This window comes from Camelina sativa, chromosome 19, assembly GCF_000633955.1.
Source record: "Camelina sativa cultivar DH55 chromosome 19, Cs, whole genome shotgun sequence".
NCBI lineage: Eukaryota > Viridiplantae > Streptophyta > Magnoliopsida > Brassicales > Brassicaceae > Camelina > Camelina sativa.
In genome coordinates this window covers 12307025-12318838 of record NC_025703.1, presented here as the reverse complement: position 1 = coordinate 12318838, position 11814 = coordinate 12307025, and the positions used below count along the sequence as shown (strand labels likewise).

Below are 11814 nucleotides of genomic sequence, written 5' to 3'. Positions count from 1 at the left end.
TGAACCATCATTAAACGTTCTCCTCTTCTCCTTTTACTCCGGCTGTTTAACCGATCTCTCTCCCTATCTCTTTCTCTTTCCCTCTCTCTGTCTCTATCACGTTCCCGATCTCGATCCTTCTTATTACTCCCTCCTCGATCTCTCAACCTCGCCGCCTCCGGTAACTCCACCGGACCTTCCTCCTCTGAAAAAAACAGAAAAAAACATCAGAATCAAACGGTTTCTCCCAGATCTGAAGAAATAACGTGAAAATGAATGAAAAAAAAAACCTGGAGAATCTCTGAAACTTCCGGCTCTATGTCGCCGCCGTGAAATACCATTTCCGGCAGCAGCCATGGGTACTCTTCTAGCTTCTCTATTTCTATCCATCTTCTTTGTTTCTCTATAACTCTCCCTCTTCTTCCTTCTTCCTTCTTCTTTCTCCCTAAATCGTAACCCCTTTCTCTCTCTTTTTTATCTCTCTTTCTCTCTCTCTCTCTTTCCTCTATCTCTCTACTTGCTTCCCATTATCTCCTTTATTTGTGCTCCTCATAAAAGGGCAGTAGCGAATAAATCCACGGCTCATATCTCCCTGCCGTAAAACATTTTCCCAATCTTCACCGTCGGTGTGAATTCATCTAACGGTCACGATCCGCTTTAAAACCAGCTGACAAAATCTTAGCCCTCCGTTAATAATCAGAGATCTCACATATTTAATAATTAAATATTTCCTCATTTATTATATTTACCACCGATTATTATTTTATTATTATCATTTTCCAAAAAAGTAATCTTTTTATTTATTTAATTAGTCAGCATCCAAGGTGAAACCCCACACAAAAATGATATCTTATTTGTTGTAATATTTTATTTGTTAACAGATTACTAATTTTTTCGGTTTTAATTTATAATAATAATATTATTTTCCTAGTCGGATTTCATGTGAAAAAATTATTTTGGACTTTTTAAACATGAGCTACCACGTGTCAAGAGTTTGACATTACACGCTTCCGTCTGTATTATCGTTACCAATATTTTATTGACTTTACTCACTCTAGAAAAATAACATATTAAAAAACGACTAAAGAAACAATAAAATATATTGGTAGTCGGAAACATAAAAATAAAAATATTTTAAATTATAATAGTATATTATTGCAATTAAATAATTGTTTAAAAAAGGCTCCTCAGGGGTAGTGTACTGTTGTCCACTAATCGCTATGACTCGTGTGAAAAAAAAAATATATACTGACATAAACACGCACAAATATGATAATATTGTTTTTTAAATTTCCAAAAAAAAAATGTCTTGAAAAGATGTATCACCGGTGATTACCGGTAGAAAGAGACAATGGTAAAGGAAATCAGACGATCAGAATGGAATCTTTGTGACTGATCCAACCGGTAAAAATTTAATCATATTCAGGTTCCCACTTCTCTACCTCTCTTCCGTCTTTATTTACTTTAAAAAAAAAATCATTTCCTTTAAACTACTAAACAAATGGCTCATAAATAGTTTAATGTTTTTCTTTCTTTTCCATATTTCTTTTTTACGTGCAAGCAATTAAATTTACCTTTTCGAAGATGCCAGGTTTACAAAAGTTTATCTTTTTTTTACACTTTCAAAAGAAAAGATTAAAAACATCAAGTGAAAGTTTAAAATTCTAAATTCACACCTAGATGATGATCCGCGCCGGTAGCAAGGGGAAATAACCAATTTTATTATTTTTGTTGGTCATTATGATTATAACTATTATTATAATTATTTGATATTTTATATAATATAGTATTATTGTATGGTGTTTTGAATCCTATAATAATAATTGTTTTTTAATATAAAGATTAGTAAATATGATTGATGCTATATAAATTAGATTTAGCATGTAATGTAGTTATTTATAAGGGTTATTTTATATTAATTTCACCAACCATCACCTAATTTTTCACAAAATGCAAAATAGATTTAATAAAAGTTGCCAATAAGTATAATTTTTTAGTATGTTTAGCCCATTGTTAAGGGTCCAGTCCAAGATCCATCCCTTCATGTTTTTGTCGATGAAGATTTTTTTTTTGTTTGTTTCTTTTCCAGTAAAACAAATATAATAATTTTTTCTTCTTCTTCTCTCTGCAATTCGACGAAATCTCAGCTTCATATTTATAATCATCGATTTCTTTTTCGAAAAGTCCAACCTTAAATGTGCCAGAGAATCAACCCATCGATGTTGGGTCATGAGAGATTGCAAGATGGATTCTAAATCGAGGTGTGTTTAGGATCATTAATTAGATCAAGTTAGTTTATTATTTGGACATAATTAGTCGACAATATTCTTACTGATGTAATGTTTGAAAGAATTAGTTTAAAGATGTTCAATACGAATTTAGCTTTCAATCTGTAATTTTCGTTTTTTATTTTCAATTGGAAATCTTTCAAATCGTTAAATTTGATAGGAACTGTATTAACTTGTATCAACTGATGTCTGATTCTAATAAATTGCTAGAGATTGAGTATACTGTAGTTTATTATTGTATAATTGTAATGTATACATTAAATTAGCTCCACAAATGCATATTTGTTTTTGGGGTTTTCTAGTTTCTTGTAATGATGACATATGCGGTTTGGGTTTTGGTGTGTTGGTACTTCACAACTCTACAAAAGGAGCTTTAAACATATGATTCTATCTTCTATGATATGGTGGCTAGTAAGGAGACCTTGAAAAACATAAGAAATCATATTGCAGCCAATAAGATCAAGACTTCAAGAGTTTTTGTTCAAGGGGCTTCAATATTGCGGGTCAATCTTTTTAAGAAAGTAACTTTTTATCTATATTTTTTGTTTCTGGTTTTCCTGCTTATGTTTTTTTAGCATTATAATTAGGTTCTTGTTCTTAAACAAAGTTAAAATTAAACACAAAAAAATATTAAATTCCCGAAAATCAACTTAAAAAGAAGTAAACATAAACCCAGAAATCTCTTAAAATACAAACCTTGAATTATTTTTGAAAGCTTGAAAGTCCTAGGTTGTAGAGTTTGATTACATAGAAAAAGGTTTATTGAAAAGAAAAAAAGGAACTACTGAAAGTCAAACATAACTAAAGCCTTATTCTACCACTTGATTTAGGTCATTTAGATTCAATATCTTACATATTCTGAATCTTTGCTATCTCCATTGTCCTCCTCATAAGGGAGATCCTCATTTTATTTTCCACTTTCTGCTTTCACAATCTTCACTCCCTTCTTCTCCTCAAGTTTTTCCAATTTGATTGTCGTCACACTCATCAGCGTGTCGTCTTTTTTTTCCCAACGTGATTGACTTCCTGAAAATCTTCTTGTTGGTTGAGTATACTTCATTGCTTTCTCTAAAGCTCTTTGATGATGGAGTAGCAAAAGAAGCAGATGCTTCACTGCTATTGGTAAGCATGTAATCCTGAATTTGAACATTAAACAAATTAAATTCACTTTGCACTTTATCCAAAAAAATATAAAATTTCTCATATATATGTCTATAAATAATATTAAAGCAATAACTACCTGATTTGAGATAGGTTGCCTTGTCCTTCTGAATCATCAAGTTTAGATAACTTCACCACATATGTGCTTGGAGCTGCATTATTGGCAACACTTACGACATATTAGTATCTCTATGATTAATCTTCTAACACCACAGCTAGCAAAATGGTACTTACATCAGCATCATAAACCCCATCAAGTAAATCATTTGTAAATTAATCTTATAATACTACGGCCACCATGATGTTTTGAAAGTCGGGCAATGTGAGGTACATATCATCAGAGATGGAGAGACACATGGGGTTACATGAGTGTTGTTCGCAAAGCCCATCTTAAACGAATGGTTAGTAACCCTGAACTGGCCTCTCACCTGAGTAGTCCAAAATTTTCAATGACCCTCCACTCACCTTTTGTTATCTACCTCTCAATCTTGTTCACAAGTCCTTTCTTGATGGAAGCATGAATCTTGGCGCCCTGGTTATGATAGTAAAACAAAAACAAACATAGTCGTTAAAAATTGTGTGTTTGATGGTGATTAAATGAGAGAATAAACTATTATAATTTGTGTATTTATAAAAAACTTACTTTATGGTCAGCTAACACCATCTCCATTGTTTCTCCAGATTGGGTAGTGTACTTGGAAGCATATGTGGAGGACCTTAACTTGAACTCGCCACATGCTTTTGTAAGGTTTGACATCAGCAAGGTAATTTCATAGCCATAAGACCATTCACTTTGAGAAACTCTTTTGCTTAAAATAATAGGATAGCTGGTTGCATGTTTGTGGTGATGGTTTGTAGAATATTGCTAATAGTCTATTTATATAGAGAATGAAGTAGTATTTAGGTTACCTTTAACTTAAAGGGATAAGTGTTTAAGCTTATCATCAAGAAAAGATCATTCGAGATAAAAGATCTTACATGGAATATTTTCTAATTTTATGCTCAATGTATGCTCCCATATTTGACAGCATGTTCTTAAACGGTTTTACGATTTGGTAGATATGATAGTTGTGTATTCAAGATATTCTCGGTTCAGGTTCATAGATTAGTGGAGAGCCGGATTGTAGTTTTGATATTGAAATCTTATTTTGTGATTTTGATGAGATACTAAGGATATTGTTAGGGTTGCGAATCAGTTTTTAGCGGAATGATGGTGACGCCAAGAATTTTTTTGCAAAAGACGTATCGTAATGGTAATGCAAACAGATCTCATAATGCAATCTCATGTTTAATCATATACTCATGTAATTCCTATGCTATATATCACTTGTAGTGTTCATTAGCATTAGGAATTGGTATGAATTTAATTATTACTTAAAAGATGCAAATTAGTTAACAACATATAAAATACTTTTGTCGTGTTAAATCATGTTAGTTCTTATCTGAAATTCTTATGTTATATATCACTTGCGGTGTTCAATAACATTATGATTATGTCAACAAAATATAAAATGCTTTTGTCGTATGGGCTGATGTTATTTTAATATTAACTGTTTGTAATTTGTAACTAAATATGATTTAATATAATAAGTTATTTTTAATTGCTATTAATTAAGGTAACGATTTTCTGGTTATAACTATTTAATAATAAGATTTTATTATTATAGTTGTTATTAATATAGAGTAGCATTTTATGTAATATCTTATTTAAAGTATGGTTATTTGTTTAAAGGATGTTTAAATAAGTATATAGAGATAAGAGACATAAAAAAAAGCAAATCTTGATAATTCCTAGAATAGATTAGTCAAGTTGACATAACTATAACAATATTCTGTAATAACGATTTAAAATCTGGTCATATTTGGATATTTCTAAAATAGTAATAAAATCATATAATAAGTCTCTAGATTTTTTTTTTTAATTAGGGAGAGAGAAGAAGCTAAACAATAACACCTACTATAAAGTTAGAGAAGTGGCCCCACCACCTCAATCTAAAAAAACTCATTAACTACAAAATCAACGGCTGATATCAGTTGTTGCCAATAGCCAAAAATTTCACACAGCCGTTGGATTAGTTTTCTTGTAAAATCTGACTTGGCAGAAAGCGTCATCCCGTAAAAAAGGCGTTGAGTTGGCACCCGACCGGTTGATCTGAACCGTTGATTAGAGGAAACAATCAACGGCTCAGATGAGAATGTGGGGACCTCTTTTGTATTCACTCAAGTCACGGTCACGGAACTTCCCAGAAGTGTGAGGTCCACAGTGTTAGCTGCCAATGTGGAATTGCTCCTCCTCTCTCTATCTATATATATTTTTATTTTTTAACCTTTTTCACTGCCAACGTACTATTTTTCACCTATATATTTTATCCAGTGGAAATCTCACAGTATAAATTATTTTTGTCTATGAGAAAAAAAAAGAGTACTATATTCTAAATAATAAAAAAGTGTTGGCATGTTGACAAATAAAAAAGTTTGGCTTGTTTCGCTATTTTTCGAAAGTAGTATTAACTGTAAAAGGTAATTTTGAATAGATATTTCTAGATATTAGGTTTTCTTGTCCAGTTTAGTTTCTGATATATTTTTAATTTTCTTTAAAAAAGTCTTCCTCCGATTGGACTTCCAATTTTTTTAAAAAAAATTAAGTGAAAAGATTGAAGTAGAAAATATATCATACTTTTTTTCCAAAATAAATATAACATACTTTAAGTTATACATTTGAAAAGAGAATAAAATTAACTCTGATTATATATATATACACTTAGTTAGGTTTGTGGATCTAAGATATTAAAGTGTTTTATAATTTTACCTTTGTTCAGTAAATCAAAATACCAAATTAAATTATATGATAACGAAATTTTATCATGTTAACACACCATTATTATCATATATCCTGAGCATGGTTTCGAAAACGTCATTTCTTACGAGTACAGCAAAATCATTCGTGTGGGGGAGAGAATGAAATAGGAAAAGGAAACTAGAAAATACGGTAGTATTTCTACTTTTACTCCTAAACCTGATTTTTCAAATGTTTTAGTATATAGGTAGGTGTCTTACTATAAATTTATTTTTATATTATAATTTTTTTTTTAAATGGTGACCGTGACATGAATAAGGCCCACCCGAGCAGAAAATATATAGATTTTGTAAAATTGAATTTGGTCAATGGTATTCATGATAATTTTTTCGTATGCGAGTAATTAATAACAGTGGAGTAACTCTTCTTTAACCAGTTAGATAGATTCGCATAAATTTAATTTTAACGTTACGCGCGCTGATATAAAAGCGCGTGCAAATAAGAATCCTAAGATAGCCACGTGATTCCACGTGTTTTATTACCAACATGACACGTGGATGATCGCTCTCTCTCTCTTTTAATTCGTCGCCTTGGATCTTGTTTTTGTCGAAGCTACTCTCTACTCTCTTTTCGTAGCTTTTAAAATAAATAAATAAAAATAAAAACCGCTCTAAAGTCGCGGTCGTTCACTTATATTAAACGTGACAGCCGCGTTAGTTGTTTACGTGGTAATCTTCTATTGGTGGACTTACGTTATCTAGCTTCTTTACGACAGTGAAAATGCCACGTCGGAGTGTAGTAGAGTCCCCCCACCCCCGCCTAATAAAACTTGTCGACGAATTAAAAAATTAACTTCATAAGAAATAAATACGTTTGACTGTGTAGGTAACACGTGGTGACTTTTACGAGTTATTGCTTTTTCCTACGTGGCAATAGTTTTGATCGTTCGCTTAACCCTAGCCGTCAAGAGGCAAAACGTTTTTTTCTTACTCAATCAGACAAATTATACATAAAAGCCATTATTTTTATTTGGCCTTAAACAATACGATGGTTTTTTTTTAATTAATTAACATTAAGTATCTTTGTATAACATCATATCTTTTTTTTTTCCTTTATTTGTCGTATGCAAAGATACGTTTATTACGTGTAAAAAAATAATCCCTTCATTAACGCACTAATAAGAGCATATCGAAAATTGCGAGCTCTAATTATTTTATAATATTTAAAACCATATAATATAAAATTATTTTATACAGCGAACATGGCACCATGACTGTTTCTTCATTATTATAATCATTGTTATCATTCAAATCTAGAAAATGCAAAGAGACGAAAGTACACATTGCCTCCAAATAATATTATTTTTATGCTATGAGACTAGATTAATCGTTGAAAGTATAAAAAAACATTACTTTAGTTGATAGAGGCTAGGCAACTGATTAGGACGTATTTTGATATTTATTTTATTATATCTATTCGATATTTTTTATATGAAGAAAAGTCAAAATATTTTTATTCCAACATTTAGTGTTGGATATATAATAATTTTATTATTTTTTTTCCGGATTTTAATAATTGATGAGAGAAGAGGGTATGTGGTAGCCTAGAAAAGCCCTTTGCTAAGGCTAAACCATTTTGCTGATTTTTTAAAATACTAATTAAGGTTTTTGGTAATTGCGATTTGCTATTACTTTGACCTAAACTTGCCATGATAGATTGAAAAGAATAGCCATGATAGATACTTATTTTTATAATGGGGACACAACTAATACAATTTTAATATTTTGGTGGTGGCATAAGGAGAGAGTCTCTCATACGTTTTGAAAGAAAGTGGTTATGTACACATAATCACCCAAAATTATTTTATTATTTGATTTAAACTTTCTCTATTATACAATTGATTGTTTTCTCTTAATTGTTCTGTTAATGTTTTTTTTTTGGTTTGTTTTGTATTTTCTTTTGAAAGTTTTAGGGGCCCGGAAAGAAAATAAAGACCCCCCATGCCATAAACAAAGGATCCACATCCACCGGGTCCTCAATTCTTTTTTCTTTTTCTTTTCCTGTTAATGTGTGTATTGAGGAAAAGAAAAAGTTGTAATTTTGTCAATAATATGTTTAATACATAGAGAAAGAAATATTAATTTACCTCAATAATAAAATGATGAGATGTCTATACGAAACTTTATAGTTATGAATTTATGATATTAGTGGTTCCTTACATGTTTGTGGGGTAGAGTTAGTAGCAGCTTCTACAAACGTCACAAAAGAGATAAAAATATGGCAAATATCAAAATAAAAGCCCATAAGCCCATAAAGAGGAAAAAGAAGGAAAGTAAATATTGCTTTCATTAAAAAAAAAAAAACAGAGCATTCGTAGCAAATATAACATTCATAGTCATCACAGGTAAGCCGATTCCATGTTTGGCTCTAGTAGGGAGAGTTGATATATACAAATGAAAGAACTCAATTTCTTTAGAACTAAACTTGAGAAAAGGCTCTTCTTTAAATCAAATCAATGATACCCAATTGGAGCTGGAGCTTCCTTTAGTTCACGACCTTGGTAGTGAATATCCTGCAAAGAAATGTTTCATCAGTCAAAAAAGTTAAAGAGTTCGTTCAATTAAGATGGATGAATAGAGAAGAAGAGAAAAAGCACTTACAGATGCAAAATGGTTCACATCACGGTGATGCGCCTCGTCGGCACGAACAACCATCACAACATCACGGAGCGTAGCATCAGCAGGGAGCCTCCAGTAATCAATAGCAATAGCCGGAGCAGGAACGTTTTCAATGTTACCTTTGTCAAGTTCCTTGAGGAACTCAGTGTAAGAATGGATCGCTTCCTCTTCAAGGTACCCAACCATACGGTGAGCAAACTTGGGAGAGATCAGGTAACCAAGGAAATAGGCGTTAAAGAAAACTCCTTGCACAGTGATCACGAGAGCTCTCTCGTACCATTTGGGTTTCGCAACTTCCATGAAAGTCATGAGATGCATCCTCTCATTCTCCGCTTCCTCGAGTAAAGCTTTGATCCATCCTCCACTTTGCTCAAAACGACGGAGAGATTTGCAGTGTAGCAACATTCCTCCAACCATTCCAGGGACTGCTGCCACAGTTTCAAGCATCATAGCTCTACATCCATATCGCCTCTGCATTGACAATACCACAAATCAGAAAGTCCCCAAACATTTCCACTAATATATAATAAGAACTGTTTAGTCATTTACTAATCTCAACGAATCGTCTTAATTGGCAAGAATCCAAATCACTAACAAATGTAAACTATATAATATACAAAAAAAATGATTCCCAAAAACAAATAAAATTAAATATTGACTAGTTGCCAAAAAAAAGAAAGAATGAATCATATGTTTCCGTTTCGGAAAATTTCAAGATTTGGGGAAGAAGAAGACGAAGTGTGTACCTGGAAGAAGAGATCGGTAGGCCAACGAAGAGATTTAACAGTCCAATAAGCGATTCTATCAAGAAACGTCGTCGGAACATGATGCTTCTTCAGATCTATCGTCGTATCAGCTTTATAAGTCTCCCATGGCTGCAACGATCCAAACAAATTTCAACAAAACATACTCAAAAAATTGAATCAAGAACAACAACACTATAATATCTCGAAATCTATCATTAACGTACCCTGAAGCAGTTCCACTTCCATTCAGAACCATCTTCTTTAGTGATCTTATTAGGTTCAACACCCCAATAACTCATGATACCTTTCTCTCCCTTGTTGTTACCTCCGGCGCCGGCGTTTCCACCGGCAGATTCGTTCTCTGTTTTCTTCTGATTCGCCTCTTCCTCCTTCGTTTTCTCTCCAAGAGTAATCGTGCTTGCGAATCTCATACCTCCATTAACCGTCGGAGCTCTACTCCAGATCCAAGCAGAAGCAACCTCAGGCTTCAGAAGACGGCTAGCTGATAACGCCGCCTCGTGAGACGAAACCGCACGGATCGTAGCAGTAGTCGTCGAGAAGAACAAACGAGGTCCAGCCGCCGCTAAAAGCGATTTCGCCGCCTTGGCTCCACCGCGACTCATCATCATTGTACAGATCGGAGAAATCAAATCCAAGAATTTAGGAAAATTGTATGAGGAATATTTTTTTTTTTGGGTTTACTTTTGTCGTCTTATGCTCTTCTCACTAAGGTGTCGAGCTGGGATTTTATATACTAAGAAAACGACGGTCGGTGATTAGTTTTATTGACGTATATGTAACGAGATTATGACACGTGAAACTAGGTATAACAGTTTTTTTGTGTGGTGTATATTAAATGACTGCGTTACCCTTGAGTACATGAGAGAGACTTCCTTTATGACTTTGCTTTGACTGAGGGTGTTTACGTAAATTTAGGCGGTGAAGATTTTTCTTGGAGACCAAGGCCTACTTTTTTCTTGGAGACCAAGTTCGAAATAAAGTTCTATTTGCATACGTGGAGGAGTGCGTTTCTTATATTTTTAAGAAAAAAAAAATGAGCTGGATCTGTTTTGTGAAAATGCGTGATCCGCTACGGAGATCTACACACATTTTTTTTATGGTGTTTTTTTTTTTCATGTGCGATTCTTCATCATTCATCCATTTTTTTTTTACTGTGACAATCATTGACAGATTATATATATTTTATTTGAGTTCTATGTTAATGAAATAATTATTACATTTACGTCATTATTTAGTTAAATATATATATATATATATATGCATATGTTGGATTTTTTTTGTGAGTAAAAAAATCAGCTCAAACCAGCCAATTTAGGGAAATGTTGTCTACAAATAAAACATGATACAGAGAGACACATGCGCCTTGCATGCTAAAGAATTCGTTCGTACATTAGCTTATCGAGAAACATAAAGCAAAGAAAAGGAAGAAAACTCCTCCCTTTCCATCTGAATGTCGTCGAGGTATGTTGCAAACGCTGGTCAATCAGTAGGAGAAGACACCATCTTCACCAAGTCTGAGCAGTCGGTAAGAAAAACCACATCTCGGAAGTCATGTCCAATCATACAGCGCATCGCCCAGACGAAGGCTTCCACCTCAGCATGTAACGGGGATAAACTTCGCCGGAAATTTGTCGCTCCAAACACCGGAGCCTTGTGACGAGACACAGCACCATCCTGCACCTGCAAAAACATCAGTCGCCTTCCAAGAGCTGTCCACATAACATCTATGTCCCGTAAAAACCCGGGGAAGCGATATGCCCGCGCGAGGCCCAGACGGTGGACATAGAGGTGTGGAGAGGATCTCCTCCCCCTCGTTACCCACCTGAGCCTCCTGCCAGGTTAAAGCCTCGCCTTCCGCCACCCGGACAACCACATATGGGCATTCAGCTTAGTTCTCAAAAACACGTGCATTCCGAGCTTTCCAAATATACCACATCAGCCAAGGAAAGGCAGAGATATGTGAACCCAGACCTTTAGGGTCTAGAAAATGATCTAGATTAGCATACACAGACCCCGTCGGAAAAAGGTGCGGTCCCACTAGTACATGGGCTAAAGCCCAAACCTGTCGGGCCGGCGGACACAAAAAGATGGCATGATTGATATCTTCCGCCTCCATCCCGCACCATGTGCAAACAACATCGGAA

General features: G+C 33.8%; 2 protein-coding genes across 2 annotated transcripts in view; both read right to left on the bottom strand.

Moving 5' to 3' along the window:
• The window catches only part of LOC104767747 (protein TIME FOR COFFEE-like), an 8620-nt gene extending 8284 nt beyond the window's left edge, over positions 1 to 336 (bottom strand). The window contains exons 1-2 of the mRNA XM_019240887.1: positions 270 to 336; positions 52 to 184 (exon numbers count right to left, since the gene is read on the bottom strand). Coding sequence (XP_019096432.1) covers positions 52 to 184; positions 270 to 336 — 200 coding nt within the window. The remainder of the gene's footprint in view (positions 1 to 51; positions 185 to 269) is intronic.
• Positions 8544 to 10381, bottom strand: LOC104766133 (ubiquinol oxidase 1a, mitochondrial-like). The gene is made up of 4 exons (XM_010489958.2): positions 9874 to 10381; positions 9650 to 9778; positions 8886 to 9374; positions 8544 to 8797 (listed from the first exon to the last, which is right to left on the bottom strand). The coding sequence occupies exons 1-4, from the start codon at positions 10276 to 10278 to the stop codon at positions 8738 to 8740; spliced, it is 1083 nt and encodes a 360-aa protein (XP_010488260.1). The 5' UTR covers positions 10279 to 10381; the 3' UTR covers positions 8544 to 8737.

Excerpts from the sequence above, each read along its gene's own strand:
- LOC104766133 (XM_010489958.2), bottom strand. The coding sequence starts at position 10,278 with ATGATGATGAGTCGCGGTGGAGCCAAGGCGGCGAAATCGCTTTTAGCG. Across the intron at positions 9,779-9,873 it reads GGAAGTGGAACTGCTTCAGG|CCATGGGAGACTTATAAAGC; the intron begins GTACGTTAATGA and ends GGATCGTTGCAG. Across the intron at positions 8,798-8,885 it reads ATGTGAACCATTTTGCATCT|GATATTCACTACCAAGGTCG; the intron begins GTAAGTGCTTTT and ends ATTTCTTTGCAG.